General features: G+C 38.9%; 1 protein-coding gene and 2 pseudogenes across 1 annotated transcript; 2 read left to right on the top strand and 1 right to left on the bottom strand.

The window, feature by feature from the left end:
* Positions 1-321: 321 nt before the first annotated feature.
* Positions 322-1,243, bottom strand: LOC148028714 (uncharacterized). Its single transcript, XM_087688596.1, has 3 exons — positions 803-1,243; positions 573-711; positions 322-473 (listed from the first exon to the last, which is right to left on the bottom strand). Exons 1-3 carry the CDS (start codon positions 1,241-1,243, stop codon positions 322-324), a joined length of 732 nt encoding a protein of 243 aa, XP_087544722.1.
* A 2,392-nt stretch (positions 1,244-3,635) lies between these two features.
* LOC148028713 (uncharacterized) lies at positions 3,636-4,273 on the top strand (annotated as a pseudogene).
* A 1,843-nt stretch (positions 4,274-6,116) lies between these two features.
* LOC148028712 (uncharacterized) lies at positions 6,117-6,940 on the top strand (annotated as a pseudogene).
* The last annotated feature ends 10,965 nt before the right edge of the window (positions 6,941-17,905 follow it).

Genomic DNA, 17,905 nt, shown 5'->3' with positions numbered 1-17,905 from the left:
ACTCTCTAGATTTTTTTTTGGTGCATTGCACCATAAAAAAAGAGCGATTTAGATTTCAAGACACGAATCAAGACTCACTCTCTATGAATACACGATTCAATATTACTATCTAAAACTTAATACACGACTCAAGACTCACGATTCAATACATTGTCAATACATGATACATTTGTGTACAAGGGAGTCCATATGTCAAAATAGCCCATGGCTTTAATTAGGAACAAATATATACAAAGTCAAATAGGGAGCTAGGTGCAAAAAAGCCCATGGCTTCAGTTACAAAATTTTTTTGTACAACCACATCCTACAGTATTCTGAAAGCTAATCAGAGGATGATGAGGACCCTGTGCTCTCTCCATGATCAGAGGAGCTCGCATCGGTATATTCCGATGAGTGGTGCTCGCCTCCACCAGGAGCAGTGGCACGAACATCAGCAGTGGCGGCTGGATCATCAGGGGCAGGAGCATCAGCAGCTTGTGCTTGTTCAAGAAATATACCGTATGTAAGTATACATATATATGCAATTAAATAAACCGAAATCATTCATTTAGAGTTTTCAAGTACCTGTCGACCGTATGGTCTCATGGCCGCGTCAAACTGTGCATCCGTAATACGTCCCTCGTTTCTGAAGATGGCCCACGTGTCACGTTTGCTATTGCGGCGAGCATACCCAGTCTCGTGGGCTGTGGGCCTCCTCCCCATAACCCGTCGCTGTAACATAATCAAGATAGTTTGTAAGATCAAAACAATCATAGAATCAATGAATTTGGCAAACAATCAAATAAAGAGGCAAGTTACTTACGAACTCTGCCTCCCACGACTCGACGCCGCTAGATCCGAAATGCGAAGATCCAATGGTCTCCATCTGGATCCGTCGTGCCTCCACATGCTGCCTGCTCTTCACGCCTCCCTCTGCGCGCTTCTTTGCCTCCTTCCACTCGCGTTTGTGGGCAGTGGCAGGTTTCTCACAAGGATAGCCACCCGCAGCTACATTCACCCCATCATCGTACGCGAGTTTCTTAAGGTGAGATCTTTTATTACTTAAGATCTCCCTTATTCGCGTCCTTCCCCATACATCCGAGAATGTCGCTCGTGGGGGATTGGGGTACCGACTATGTACACTATCTAGGACCTCCCTAACTAACCGGCTATCCTGATCTTTAAATTTTACAAAACAGTTTCTATACATGTTTGAAACTACCCCCCGCATATACTCCATCACCTCTTTCCCTCTCGCATCCATGACTACCCCGCCCCTATCCGTAACATCGTAGAAAATCTCTCCCTCCACCTCTCTCGCCTCCTACGACTCCTCACTGTCTCCTCGTACATGCCTCCCTCCATGCCCTCTCTCACCGCGTGCCCTACTACCCCCCCCACCAAAGCACCCGCCGCATAATCCTCCACTCCCGCTCTCCCTACTGCGGCGTCGGCTCTCATCTGTACTGCGGGAGTAGCCATGACTAGGGGTGGCTGCACGTGACTCTGTACGTGACTGTGGCTGTGAGGGAGCACGTGATGGTGGCCGTGAGCCCTCACGTGACGGTACAGAGGAGGGTGTGTGTGAGTGTGTCCGTGCAGGGGTGTGTCTCCTCGGTGAGCGTGTATGCGCAGGGGTACGTCTCGCCGGACTCGCAGGCGTAGACGGCAGTGGAGAGGCTTGTGTACTTGGGGGCGCGGTGTGACCTGGGAGTCTAGGAGGAGGATGGGCATACATATACTCTGTCAGCTCCACTGGATTAGGATGGCGCCCAAAATGGTTTATCATCTCCATCATCCAAGTGGCGTATGCCCACGGATCGGAGGAAGAGCCTCGATCCATGAAGAATCTGCAAAGTGTCGAAATTCCGCCTCAATAAACCAAGCAAAACATGCATATAAAAAATAAACATATCTCCTACAATATATCTCCTCAATATATCTCCTACAATATATAACCTACAACATATATCTACCATTCTAGAAAATAAACATATCTCTTACAATACCAAACATCGAATTAGTAGAAGATCATAAGCCAAAAGAAGAAGTTCATTTCGAATTAGTGACGAAATTCATGAAAAACAAAAACTCTTTCCTCTATCTTGACGGACATTGTCCATCAAGGGAGAAATGACTAAACACATACACAAGGGTTCCTTCTTCTCTCTTTCCTCTATCTTGACGGATGTCGTTTGTCAAGAAATAAATAGTTAAGCACATATACAATGTGTGTGAAATCTATCCTCTGTCGCTTTCAAGTACACATAGCACGGGTGGAAAGAAAGAAAGCGACAGATTTGCCAAAACAAACAAACGGCAACCAACCTCTTTGAAAAGTCTTTGAAAAGTGAGTTCGTTGATTCTTGCTTCTCTCTCCCTTTCTGTGTTGTCTGCACCCTTTGCTTCTTTTGGGTAGTCCAAGAGGGAGAAGGCTGGTTGGAAGAGGCAGGTTCGGGGGTTTGGAAGAGCTGGAGGCAAAGGTACTGTAGCGACAAAGAAAGAAGAAGAAGAAGTGTTTTGAAAGAGGGCTTTTGAAAGAAAGAAAGCGACGCAGAAAGAAGAAGAAGAAGTGTTTTGAAAGAGGGCTTTTGAAAGAAAGAAAGCGACGCGCGCAGTAGGTAAACGCGAAAAGCACGCGTGTAAAAGCGCGTGTAAAAGCGCAACAGAATACATTGTAGACGCGCCTGTACACGCGACACAGAGACTGTTTATACTTTTTTTAAAAACTGATTGTTCTTGTGTATCCATTGTTTTGTGCATAGGATGTGTATGATTTCACTAAAAACTGATCCTACTTCTGTATTGGTTATTTTGGACATAGCATGTCATCATCCTCTTCAAGCAGTTCTGGTGAGGATGAGACAATGCGTCATCGTGATCGCGACGTGTGGCTGGCACAAAGGATCAAGTGTACGTGTAATCGATGTCAAGGGTGCATTGTACGAGCGCGTCGAATTACATTGAATCACATCTCGATGTATGGAGAATGGATTCAAACAGGTTTAGAGGTGAGAAGATGTGAATTGAAAGTATTAAAATAACTCATGGTGTGCAAATTAATGGAGTGCGTTGTAATATATATACTGTGATTGAAGCAGGATGCAGTACCACACCCTAACATGGTGCCATACGCACGGCGAGAGCATGCAAAGCGTCGACGAGATGATGCTGGAGCTTCGGGATCTGTTGTCGGAGATGAGTGGGAAAGGGATGACAATAGCCCTGCACCCCACGAAGTTGTGGAAGAGGAAGTGTTTGATGACATGGTGCGGAATCTTTTTAGAGATGATCGCAAAGGTGTGGACGACAATGATATGGAACAAGAGCATCTCTACAACGCTTCATCGACACCGGTTTTTGAAGGGTGCACATTCTCTATTTTACGTGCTTCACTTGAACTGCTCAATATACAAACAGTTTATGGATGGAGCAATGCAAGTCTTGACGCATTATTGAAGTAAGCATTGTAACTTGCAAATTTGAGTTAGTGGTTTTTGGTTTACAGTATAGGGTTTAGGGTTATGGGCTAATTGATGATATTGGATGCAGGCTATTATCAAACATGCTTCCAAAGGGGAATAGACTACCCACCTCAAGAGACAAAGCGAGGCGCTATGTGACATCTCTTGGAGGATTGGATTATGATCGCATACATGCATGCGTCAATGATTTCATTCTCTTTTGTGGGACGCATAAGGAGGCTCGACAGTGTCCCACTTGTGGTGAAGCAAGGTATAGAACAGATGTGAAGAGTTTTGATGTACCTCGTAAAGTCTTGCGACACTTTCCTATAATTCCTCGCATCAAACACATGTTCAAGTGCAAATCCATAGCAGAGCTCATGTCATGGCATTCCTCGCATCGATCGGATGATGGCACGTGGAGAATTCCTGCAGACACTCCTGCTTGGAAGCATATTGAAGATGAGTGGCCCAGCTTTAAAACAGAGCCCAGAAACTTGAGACTTGGCCTAGGTATGGATGGAGTGAATCCGTTTGGTTTCAAGAGCACCGCATACAGCGTGTGGCCGGTTGTGTTGGTGAATTACAACCTTCCACCATCAATGGCGATCTAGAAGGGACATCTTATGTTATCCCTTCTGATTCCAGGGAAACATAAAGTCAAGCATATGGATGTTTATCTTGAACCGTTGATTGATGAGTTGGAGGAACTATGGAGAGGTGTTGCGGTAGTGGACATTAGTAGGCCTCCCTCCTCTCGACACTTCGACTTAAAAGCAGTGTTGATGTGGACAATGCATGACTTTCCAGGATACAGCGATTGTTCTGGTAAGAATTCTAACTACCTCCCGACTCTAATACTACTAGCTATATCAATTATAACTATTGACTTTATTATTCTAACTTTTTTTTTATTTTAACAGGTTTGAGGACATCGGGTAAACATGCATGTCCTATATGTGGCCCTTCATTGGTACATGAGTATGCTGATGGTTTGTGTAAGACCATATTCGATAATCATCATCGATTTCTCCCATCAGATCACCCTAAATATGCTCCTAGTAAGAGGAACATTCATCCACAGACACTTCGTGCAAAAGATTGGAAGCGTATTTGGGAGTCTTCAAATGTTCTTCCTCCAGATGGCATGAACAGGTACATCTCCATTGTTTTCAATCTTGTTTTGTGTAGTCTCTAAAGTTGGAATAAAGATGACAGTCTGCAATCCCTTGTGTAGGTACTCCATTTTTTTCCGGCTACCATATTGGACCCATCTCAAGATCAACCATCTTCTTGATCCCATGCACATCTTCAAGAATGTGGGATCTAGTATTTGGGAACATGTTATTGGTAAAAGAGACAATGTTGGCGTACGGGAGGACTTGCAGGTCGCAGGACGTATGCGTCAAGCTTGGCCACGAGAGGAGGGTGGGCACGTTCGTCTTCCGCCTGCTCCCTGGATTATATCAAAGAAGGAGGAGAAGCAGGTAAAGCAAGCCATCACCACTTTGCGTACTCCCACTGGATGCATGAGATCGTTGAAGGGAGCATTTACAACCACTAAGAAAAGAGGGGTTGAGCAACTACATGGGTTGAAGTCCCACGATTGGCACAAGATGCTCCAAGTAAGTGTTTTCCAATTATTGTAGGTTGAAATTAAATTTTGTAATGCCCTAACCCAAATATACATGTGCTCTTATGTGCACAGTTCATACTACCTACTAGCATCGACCATTGTGCAGACAGGAGTTTGAAAAGATGTATTTATAAGATGGGCGAGCTTGTGAGGTATGTAAATCCCATGTAAGATCACCCTTCATTATACCTTGCAAAATGAATGTGCATGAGGTATAACGTACTGTGCATTTATTTTTCAGATATGTTAGTTCCAAAGCAATTGATCCAGCCACATTGGATGATGCGCGTGTTATGGCAGTGGAGGTGGTTTGTATGGTAGAGGAGACTTTTCCGCGAACCATTCTCACAAGTCAACTACATCTCATTGTGCATTTAGTGGATGAAATTGCTTTATGTGGCACTGTGCATGCCCGTTGGATGTTCTTCCTAGAGCACTTCATGAAGACCTTAAAAGACTTTGTGAGGCAAAGTGCAAGGCCCGAAGGAAGCATGGCTGAGGGTTGGTTGATACAAGAGTCTCTTGTATATATATCAGAATTTCTTGATCAAGTGGATAGCTCTTTGCCGCGAGTATGGAGCAATGAAGAGGACTTGAGGATGACGTCTATTGTGCCTCAAGGAAAAGGACAGAGCAAAGTAATTGAGAGAACATTGATTGATGATCTTAATTTCACTTGCATCCTTAATGGTGATGTGATGAGCAGATGGGTTACAAGATACGAGGATGCAAAGACAAAAAGGCAAGCAGACAGAGCTCTCTTTCGGAGGCAACATGGCTCTCGTAAGGCGTACCCTAAGCATCTAGCAACACTTTCGAATGATATTCATGTTGATTGGTTGCATGAGGAAATGGAGAGAGCAGAGAGAGATGAGGGGCTGCATATCACGGCGGAAGAATGGGAGTATGCACGAGGATGCATGTTAAAGGTACATAGAACAAATGTAAATTTGCATTCTTTGTAAGTGATTGGCTTTTCATATTTATTCACATTAATTGCTTACATAGATATTGCTTATATTTTGGTCCAGTGCACTATGTTCAATGCTATATGGTGTGAAGGCAAGCATTTTCGAACACAAAGAATAGATGAAAAGAGGAATACACAAGATTGCGGTGTCATTAGTAGCTTTGAGGGAGCCAATGGAAAAATTGATGATTATTGTGGCACAATCCAAGACATATACAGACTTGACTTTCGCCGCTTCTTTGTGTATGTTTTGGATGTCAAATGGCAAATGAACGTGGTGGAAAAACGGCCTAATGCAACGATAAAACGCCATGCAAGTGGCTATGCAACTATTGACTCTACAAAGTTTTAGCAAACAAAGAAAGATAGGCTCGTATTGCCACAACAATGTGAGCAGGTATGCATTTTTTTACAAATGTGTTTCATGTACATATATATCTAAGCTCGCGCACCCCTTGACTTTTGATATGCTAATTAATTAATGAATTATGTGTATTTGAGCAGGTTATCTATCTGCCAATGGTGCATGACAGTAAATGGTGGTATGTCATCCCTATTGCACCACGTTCCAAAGTAATGTATAATACATTCACTGATATGGAGCATATGGAGAATGTGGCAAGCCGCAAAGAAGATGATGTCGAACATGCCAATGTAGATGATCATGATAATGAGGATGAGCGTGCCATTTCTCATGATCATGAGGATGACCCTTCCATTGAGGATGATGGTGATGATGATGAGAATGATCAAGGCATCGGTACCATTATCAATGGGCAAAATAGCGATAGTAGAATAAATTTAATCGTAGCCTTACAAATTGATCAAATGGATATTGATGTTGATCGTTTGGCAAGGATGGATCTTATTGAAGATGAGATCGAACCCTAACCAATCCATCACTGTATTGTTCCAAATTCATGACATTTCTATTGTATACTTTGTCTTTCAATAACCATATGAAGATATATTTTTCAATATATTACGTTGTTGTAAGTGCATGTAGTGGGATTTTGTAATGGTTTGTAAACACTGCAATGCACAATGACATTTTTAAAACTTAATGGTTTTCTGTTTTGAAAAGAAATGGATTTCTGTAGTTAGGCTCTGTGTCGCGTGTAACAGAGAGTGTATTATGACAGACTTAACGCGCAAATACACGCGCCCTCACATGCAATTATACACGCGCTGTTACATGCATGTATACACGCGCCCGATATTGCTGTAAGTATAAACGACCATACACACGCCCGTAACTTTTCGCGTGTAATGGACGCGTGTATGGCGGCATTGTGTTGTAGTGAAGTACCGTGCGAATAGTGGTCATTCTGGCAGTTGGGGAAAATGACTCTTGAAAATCAAACCCTTCAACTTGTGAAAACCCTTGGGCAACCAGTCTAGCTTTGTACTTTTCTAAGGTACCATCAGCCTTGTACTTTACCTTTCAGATCCACTTGGTGCCAATAACCTTCCGCTTTGCTGGTCGATCCACTAGCTCCCAAGTGTCATTCTTCATTATGCTGTCATACTCGGCCTGCATAGCAACCTTCCATGATGGATCTGCAAGTGCTTCTTCTAAATCAGCTGGCTCCTTTACTTCTCTCATAATCTCAACCATCAAGGCCATATTGACTATGTGAGCAGAAGCCCTCCTTTGCTCCTCTATTCTCTGAGACCTCCTTGGTCCGTTTGCCTTCTCCTCAACAGATGCAGGCATAGGATTATTGTGGTCATAGAGCTACTTCACCCAGTGCGGCAATGGCTTTTCCGGTGGGGTGATGTCAAGTTGGTGAACTTTTTCCTCATCATCTGAAGATGATGCTTTCTCCTCCTTAAGGATAGGGATAGCTCTCGGGACAGGTTCATAGTGGACTACTTTTTTGCTTGATGATAAAGTGGAAGAACTTGCCTTCTCCTCCTGCACTGTATGCAGCTCCTCCTTGAACACCACATCACGGCTCGCGATGATCTTCTTTGCCTCTTGGTCATATAATTTGTAAGCCTTCTGCTCATCACTATAACCCAAGAAGATACATTTTCTGCTTTTTGGTTGTAACTTGTTTCTCTTCTCATCTGGAACATGTGCATAACATTCACATCCAAAAATTTTGAAATGTGAGACAGATGGTTTCTTACCAGTGTAAGCCTCATGAGGTGTTTTTTCCCTTGAGAGCCTTTGTATAGCTCCGATTAGAATGTAGATTGCAGTATTAACAGCTTCAGCCCAAAAATGGTTAGGCAATCCCTTGCCCTTTAGCATGCATCTTGCCATCTCCACAATGGTGCGATTCCTGCGTTCCACAACACCGTTCTGCTAAGGTGTGTGAGGCGTCGTCAATTGACGCTTGATCCCTTTGCTCTTGCAAACACCTTCAAACTCCTTTGAGTTGAACTCACCACCACCATCTGTTCTAAATTTCTTCACACTTTTCCCTGTTTCATTCTCAACAAGTATTAGCCATTCTTTAAACTTACCAAAAGCTTGAGCCTTATCACAAAGGAAGTACACCCACATCTTCCTACTGTAGTCGTCGACAATCAACATAAAATAAGAAGATCCCCCCAAGGCCTGTGTAGGCATCTTACCACACAAGTCAGCATGCACCAACTCTAGAGGAGCCTGTGCTCTATTCTTGCTTTCTTGTGGAAATGCCTTTCTCTGTTGCTTGCCCATCATACAAGCTTCACATGGTTCCTTCAATTCAGTTATTGTAGGTAGGTGAGCAACCATACCTTGCTTTTGCATCTCCTTCAATACTGCAAATCCGATGTGTCCAAACCTTTCATGCCAAAGCTTACTTGTGCCCACTCCAGCAGTGGCTGTAAGAGCACTTAGCTCATATAGGTTGTTCCTTCTTTCTCCTTTGCCAACAATTGTGCCAGCACTATCAATAATTTCTGTACTTGTCTTCTTGAACCTCACTTCATGACCAAGATCAGTTATGGCAGCAACTGATAAGAGATTTCTCCTGATTTCGGGAACATACAACACATTTGAAAGCTTTTTGACTTCACCATTTGCAGCAACAAAAGAAATAGTACCTGTGCCCGTAGCAGGGCATTTAGCATCATTTCCAACCGTCACAGTGATGGATTCTTGTAGAGGCTGCATAGAACTGTATAGACCTTTCTTGTTGGTCATGTGACGGGAGGCCCCACTATCCAACACCCATGAGTCAGTGGTAGATTCTTCTTGCGCCGAGGAGCACACTTCCTCAATGGTCACCATGAATAATTCCAACTCCGCTTCAGCCGTATTGGCTGTCTCTTTCCCTTTACTTTTAAGGGTACCATTCTTTTCATCTGCCTTCTTGACACGACAATCTGCAATTGCATGTCCTTTCTTCTTGTAGTAGAAGCACTCTCCTTGAAACTTCTTCTTGCCACCCTTCTTCTTTTTGTCACCATCATTTTTGGTGGAGGAAACACCTTTGCCTTTTACATTGGCAGAGAATGCAGCATCTCCATTGTTGCTTCCTTCTCGGGCTTTCAGCCTCAACTCGTCCTCCATTAATAATGCACAAAACTCCTCAAAAGTCAAAGCTTGAGGTCTCACATGAGTATTAAGGGCAGTTACTAGTCCATCAAACTTTTGTGGACAAATCCGAAGACACCTCCGAGCTAGCTCTTCGCTAGTCTTTTGTATCCGAGTGCCAGCTATCTGGTCACGTAGATTCTTCAGCAAACTTCTCCGCTGCTAGTTGATTCTCCAAGTTTTGAATCCTTGTTTGGTTTCGTGTTTCATACTGACTCCTTAGTACATTCCAAGCCTCTGACGCTTTGGTTGTATGCTGAATCAGAGTCAAAACACTATCAGAACAGCTTATAACTAAGGCACACAATGCATCTGCATTCCTTCGTTTCCAAGCTCGTAGAAGATCTGCATTGGGAGGAATCATCACACTAGGATTTGATGGGTCGGGGGTAGGATGTGGTTCTGCGTGAGTCCCCAGCACAGTCTCCAGAAGCTCATAAGAATCAAGGATAGTTGTAATTTTGAACTTCCACAAGGTGTAGTTTGTACCATCTAACTTGCCTTCGCTGAAGGTTGGAGGACGAATCCTCAGTATTTGAATAGCCGGTACAGCAACACCACCTCCTGCACCGCTTCCGGAAGTCGACATAGTTTCTCTTTGCTGTTGAAGCCTTTGCCTCTTGCATGCTATCCGATCTCTAGAGCCCCCTGGGCTCTGATACCATGTAAAATATTACACGGCGCAGCGAACAGAATCTGAGAAAGAGATAGAGAGTACACAACAGATAAGAGGAGAATCAGTAAATTCTTTAACTTCAAACAATTGATACAAAGATGGCTCTGTCCACCCGTGCGCTTCCACTGTGTGAAGCTTAGATGGCGATCTAGACAGAAGATAGGTGAAGAGCTTAAGGCTAGCTGGAACAACAACTCTGACTGGGTAAAAGATGAGTGAGTGATGGCTATGAAGGGGTTTAGCTTTTATAGCTTGCGAAGGTCGTTAGGTCGGCCTGTTGACCGATCTACCATATGAGCCTCCACTAGTCGACCAAGGAATATTCTAGGGAATATTCCCTTTACCATCGGGGCGAGGGCGCTGCCCCCGGACCCCACAATAGGGGCCCCTTTTAACTCCCTTACCACGCAACTCAATGCAATGTGCCTCGAGTTGCTACCAACTTAACCTCTCCGTCTAAACCAAAGATTAGACCCACAATGGTCACCTTTTTGCCATCCAGTCACATAGACCTCATCTGATATACAAGTCAGGACTCCACCAATGTCCGGGCTCACACTTGGCTTCTCCTCATAATGGGGACCTTACAACTTTAAGCACCATGGATCATTGGTAGCACCTAATGAAGGTGGGGCATTGATCATATCTAACATCCCATTCCATAATTATTGAACGATGTCTCCATAGCTTTTCTCTGAAATGTGGCTAGAAACTACTGCTTCTTAACCTAATCACCATACATCTCGTTAAACCCACTTGCTGTCCACCTAGTTTCAAACTAGGCTACATGACAATCAGGGTCTTCTTTTTTCTTTCTTGAAACTTAGAAGCTCTAACCTTTGGGTTGACAAGATAATTGGGATTCATTATGTTCGGTTTATGAGGCCTCTGCAACGATGATAATGGATTAAAATTTAAAGACTTTTTAACTTGAAATGCTGTACTTCTCAGTAAAATTGATCTCCCAACCACTATATGCTATAACCTCTCTAGTGCCTGCTTAGGAGGAGTTTCCTAATCTTTAGGTGGTTGTGATGGTTCCTCATCTTCTGAAACATTAGGTGACATTGAAGGAGTTGGAAAAGACTTTTCAGAACTAGTAGGAGAATTATAAATAGTTGATGTAACCCCAAAGGGACCCACATCCTGATCTCCCTAACTATTAGATACAGCTTGTTCTTCATCCTCCTTGCCTAATGATGCAACTACCTCTACATCATTACAAAAATCTTCTTGCTGATGTGGTCGTACCAATGCCTCCCTTAATTCTCGTGATCTGCTCCTGGTAAGAATGGGATTAGATAGATAAGGATGATTGTCTGACATAAATGCTGCCCATAGGAGGCACCTGATGCTATTAGCATTCCTACCACCTGATGTTGCTATCGAATTTCTAAGAGATTAATTCTATATCTGTGCTTAAATCAAGAGCTTATTTCCCTGAAGATGGCAAGGATCAGCAAAGTGTTTATGGCAAAGAACACATAAACACGCCATGGCATTGGAATAAAAAACACAAACATAGACATATTCTTTGCATAAGCTTCCGCACCCATAACCGAAAACCATTTATGAATCCATAATACATAAATAGAGATTCCAATACTTAAAGAATGTGACACAAATGTTGAGAACAACCTGCAATGAGATCATGAAGACCTGGCACTGACTCTCTTTGTATATTGAAATCATGCGACTCTCTCCAAGAAAATAAAACTACCTACATATTAGAATCAATGCCTGACATACATGTATTCTATTCCATGACATTTAAAGGCACAATCACATAGGCTGATCTCAAACCATTATATCCATATATGAAAGTAAGAGACTAAAGTCATTAATGGAATTCAAGGCCTAGGGATTTACACCCTTAACAACCTCACTTGGAAAAAATTTATGTCATTATTGCAAAACCACATGAACAATTAGGCATCTAGCTATCACTTGAAGTAACTTAGTGCTTTAAGGTCAATATACATGTTTACCTTCCATTGGTAACCAAACTTAACCTTAATCTATAGTGAATTGCAAAGTATTGCTAATCTCACACTAAGTCAAAAGTTTAATGATCATTAATTCATGTAAAGAATGCTATTTCTTTTATTATACGACTTTTAAAAACATTTTCTAAGGACAATATTGAACATAAGGTAGATTATATTGGTCAATAATCATAGAACGTAGCACAATGTACCACATGAATTTATGATTCCCATTACTTCACCTTTCACTACATGTGTCAACTAGTAAATGACATTACTATAGCTGTATATCATATGTTCATACTCAAATGTGCTCAAGATTATCTTTATGAGCCAAAAGGTGTTGATAAAGAATTAATGATTCCCATTACTTCACCTTTAACTACAAGTAAACTGATAATAGACATTACTATAGTTGTACATCATATATATGTTCATGCTCAAACATGCTCAAAATTAGCTTGATGAGCCAAAATCCTAATAAAGAAATTATGATCCACATTACTGCCCCCACGTGTTTTAGCATGAACATAAAGAATCAATTAGAGTCCAAGCTTTACATCCTATGCTCATACTCAAACATGTTAAAAAATATCTTGATGAGCCAAAAAGTCATAAAATAGAAAATATGATCCACATACTGCACCTTTTACTATTGTGGTCATTCTCATACATACTAGTAAGCAACTACAAAATTGTTCCCTCCACATCTTTAAGCATGAAAATAAAGAACTATTTAGTGTTTGACATGTGCATTAAACTTGTTCTAGCTCTTATGATGTTACTAGATTATTTCAAAACATAAGTTTCATTTTTCTCATTTTTTTTAAAGAACTATGATTAAATCTTGGGACATTAATTTCCATGCAATGGGCCATCTTTGAAAAAGTTTCACACCACATTACTAGATGAAGCACAATTTTAAAATAGAAAGCGTCACATACACGTGCTTTTGGACCATCTAGAGTCTAGAAAATTGTTCATTTATTGTAGACCCTTAAGAACGTCTAGATTAATCATCCTGAATCATCCAAAGTCTAGAAAATGTAACTTTTATTCAACTTGCCCCATAAATAATATTGTTCTCCTTGTCCCATTGATAGAATGACTTTATATATCATTATAAATCTCACGGTGTTATTAAAATTGATTCGCATAATGATTTCTAACTCTACAATTCTATGTAAAAGTGTAATGGCAGAAGATTTTGAGAATTTATATACATTGGGAATCACATTAGTTAGCGTCCTTTACCATTTTACTTGCACATACCAACTCCAAATAAATCAATGTTGCAAATTCTAATTTTATAGTTCTATATTTTTAATGTAATAAAAGTGTTAAAAAATATTTTACACTTTGAGAATGCCATGTTTTAGTTTCTTTTAGCTTTTGAAACTTCTAGAAAGATTTATATTTTCCAAAAAAATGCATGTGCATCTAGAATTTGCTCTACAAGAGCTTTCCAAAGGTATGATTCATTAGGGGTTTATGCCTTATTAGGGGTTTCAACAAAAGCTTGATAAGGCTTAATTTCTTTCTACCAAATATTGCGAAATGGGGAGGTAGTTCTCCCATAGTTGTTAACATGGTCTAAACCTTAAAGTACTTAACATTGTTTAGAGAATATACATGGTAATGATCTAAACATTTTTCTCATGTGAGTATTTCCCTTGTGTGTGTGTCTCATATATAAAGACTAGGCACTTTGTGCCTAGATTCTCTCAGTGCTTTGCACTAGTGTTTGAAGGCATGTTTTATGTGGCAAAAGGATTCATGGGAGGTTTATATAAGGAAAATAATCCAAACTTTGAAACCTTCGGCAACTTAAGCCAATATAATGTTGAATGCATGAAAATGCAATATATGGGGATGTGGCACAAATTGATATTGATGGAGTGAAAGACCAACATTAATAGGACCAAGCCAGAATTGTATATTTAAAGAACCGTTATGACTATTTCTCATTTATTCTCAAAGATTTAATGGTAATATCTATTCACATTAAGCCTATCATGCCATGCTTATTATCCTCATACACTGAATCTCTAGCATCACAATTTTGATAACCCACAAACTATATTGAGAAATACTACTACTACTTCTCTCTCTCTCTCTCTCTCTCTCTCTCTCTCTCTCTCTCTCATAATTAATCATTAATAACATATGCACATAAATATATTTGTATAATACATTGTTAATAATCATAATACATATATTGAAATTATAATTGATACAAATAATATGTGAATGATAATTATACAAAATATTTATTAGTTAAAATAATATATTAATTAATATTATATATAATAATTATATATTAATCTATGTATATAATACATAATATGTATATATATTAATATGTTTATCAATTATTACACAAACACACATTATAAATTTTTAATTAATAATTATTTAACATATTAGTAGTTAATGAATAATACATAATAAATTATATTAATATCTTAATAAATATAATAATATATGTAATATTAGATTGGTGTATAATTATATCATGTGTGTCATTATTATTATTTTATATTTTAAATATAATAATATATAAAATTATTATAATTATATGTATATATTAGCTATTATATATCTAAAAATATATGTACCAATAATAATAATATAATATAATTAATTTTATCTATGTTAATAATTATAATATATATTTTAAAAATAAATTAATGGTATTCATATATAGCAATTAAGTATCTACATATAAGATGAATATTTACTATACATCCACATGCGAATCGTAAGTTTAGTATAATTTACATAATAACATTTAGTAGTTAATGATTAATAACTAATCAATGTATATGTATGTGTCTTTGTGTGTGTGTGTGTGTGTGTGCGCGCGCGTGCTCTATGTGTGAATATGTATATGCATGTGTGTAGATTTGTATATGTTTATTTAATAGGTCCAAGTCTACTTATGTGGTCTCATAAATGTGTGTCCTCTATCTACCTCTCATCATTTTTATTTTCTCTTCTTTCTTTTTCTTCCTCCTATCTCTCATCTTTTCCTCACCTCATATATGTGCATGTGTATACGTGTATGCACATGTGTATATGTGTTGGATGTATATGTGCATGTACATGTTTGTGTGTGGATGTGTGTGTTTGCATATGTGCATGTGTGTGCATTTGTAAGTGCATGTCTTATAAGTTTGTATCCATTTTCTCTCCTTTGCTCTCTCTCTCTCCCCATCTTTTCTCTTACTCAAATATGTCTATGTGTGTATAAGCATGCATATATGCATACATGTGTGTATATATGCGTACATGAGCATACATGCTTGCATATATGTGTGCATGCACACATGTGTATGTGTGCATGCCTTATTCATGGATTTTTATTATCTATGTACATTTGTATGTGTATATGTGTGTGATGTGTGTACCTATGCATATGTCTATTTAATACATGTGTGTCTATTTTCATGGTCTTATAAATGTGTATTCTCTCTCTCCCTCTCATCATTTGTATGTTCTCTCATTTCTTTGTCTTCCTCTCGTCTCTCATCTTTCTTCACCCCATATGTATAAATGTATATACATATCTATATATGTGTATATACATGTGTAGATGCATTGCATGTGTGTGTGCAATAGTCGTGTGTGGATGTGTGCCTACATATGTGCATGTCTAAGTGCCTGCTCTAAAAGTATGTATCCATTCCCTCTCCTTTGCTCTCTCTCTCTCTCTCTCTCTCTCTCTCTCTCTCTCTCTCTCTCTCTCTCTCTCTCTCTCCATTTTGTCCTAACACTCATATATTTGTGTGTATGAGCATGTATGCATATATGCATACATGTGAGTATGTGTTTGCACACATATGTGCATGTGTACATGTGTATGTCTATATGTATTGTTCATGTGGTCTTAAAATTATTATCTCATCCAATATGTTGAGGAAAAGAAATTCAACTCTTCTTTTATAGTGTATATGCATTTATGGATGTTTTTAGAGTATGTATGTACACGTTGCATACACATGTTCAACTAATAAATATCATATCATTTCATATATCTAATTAAAAATGAAATTCATCTTTTTTTTTAGGAAAAGGGGAGGGAGGGAGGGTGTTGTATGACAGGATAGAAAATAAATATAACCCCCACTCACCCTTCAAGAAAAAACCATCTTTATGTCTTGAATACCAACTTTCTTCTTCTTCTGCCACATAGGCTTCGGAGCCTTCTAGTTTGTTCAGGATCCCCAATGCAATACTTTAAATAATATATAGAAAAAGATATCCATGTTTTAGCTTATTTACATGTGATTTGGACTAAATTGGGATTTTAAAGAAATCTTTCAATATGTACTCCTTTAAGGAAGATGGGGTTGCAAAGTAATATTTCAAGTGTCAAATGAAACTATATATATTGTAAGACATTTCTTGCCATTAACCATGGATGCAATACACACTTAAGTTCTCTATCCAAGTGTAAGGCTAGGAAGGGTATATTGCACTTTAAACAATATCAAAATAAATGTAATCATGAAATTTATGTTGTGTGTCACAAAGTTTTCATTCCATGCAAGTTACCTCAAAGTTGCTTTGGGGTTCATCATATGTAATCTCCTACTACCATGGCATTCAAATCCAAAGGAAAAATCCCCTATTTGAAAATTTATAATGAATGAACGTTTTCTATTTAGCTTGCAAATATCCATATTAAGTGATACCCTTTTGTATGTAAAAAGGGTCTAAAAAAGGGATTTTAGAAATCGTTTTTGTTGAAGGTAAGTGACTAAGGTACTAAAAGCAGCCTCTCTATATCTTCACATACACTACATCCTTTAAATTGTTGCTTCAAACTTGTTCACTTACTGGGGTTCTCCATTTTGGACTCACTCACATATTCTTGTAAGTCTTACCAACATTCAAGTATACTTTCATATCACAGAATTAGATTCAAATGTTTTGTCTCTCAAAGCATTGCTAGTTGGTATTGTTTGAGCTTTGTTTTAACATACGAAAATTTCATTCATAACTAGATAAATATGTATATATTAGTTTTTATTACAAAAAAGCAAAAAAATATTTAAGGTATCAAAGCATATGTAGAAATATTGATAAAAATTGAAAGACTTTAGGCTTAATAAGGAATAAATAAGGAGAGAGTATGGAGGATCACGTTATATGTATCACATTTTATAATACAAAAAGCAACATGGAATGTGTAAGGTATGAAAGATTATGTGGAAATATCTATAGAAATTAAAGATCTTTAGGATTTTCAAGAAATAAATAAGGAGACTATATTTGTTGCCATAGTGAGGGAAGAGACAACTTGCATATGAAATAACAAAAAATCACTCATCTTTGTAGACAACATTAGGCAAACATACAATGAATTATGGCATAAGCTCCATTATCCATACATTTATCCTTATCATCCATTAAGGGCAAGTCTTCCATATATATAACTTTGCATAAGCCATTCCATCTCACCATTAAACATATAAAACAAGAATCTTTGGCAACACTTATCCTAAGGAGGTTTATGAAAACTATGCATGCTTCCATCTAGGATGCTATGGTTGGCTAGACATTGTTGTCAAAGAGTTTAAACAATGCTTCATAGTTATATCTAGAAACCATTAAAAAATAAGCAATAGATAAGTGACTATATATGCATCCAAACA

This window comes from Lygodium microphyllum, chromosome 11 (assembly GCF_053477565.2).
Source record: "Lygodium microphyllum isolate KBCC chromosome 11, Lygodium_microphyllum_v1.1.10, whole genome shotgun sequence".
NCBI classification, from domain to species: domain Eukaryota; kingdom Viridiplantae; phylum Streptophyta; class Polypodiopsida; order Schizaeales; family Lygodiaceae; genus Lygodium; species Lygodium microphyllum.
This window is presented reverse-complemented; position numbering and strand designations above follow the sequence as displayed.

What these genes read in the sequence shown, in the direction of transcription:
- LOC148028714 (XM_087688596.1), bottom strand. Translation starts at nt 1,243, where the DNA reads ATGGATGCGAGAGGGAAAGAGGTGATGGAGTATATGCGGGGGGTAGTT. An exon ending in AGTCGTGGGAGGCAGAGTTC is followed by an intron (nt 712 to 802) that starts GTAAGTAACTTG and finishes ATTATGTTACAG; the next exon opens with CGACGGGTTATGGGGAGGAG. An exon ending in CGCGGCCATGAGACCATACG is followed by an intron (nt 474 to 572) that starts GTCGACAGGTAC and finishes AACAAGCACAAG; the next exon opens with CTGCTGATGCTCCTGCCCCT.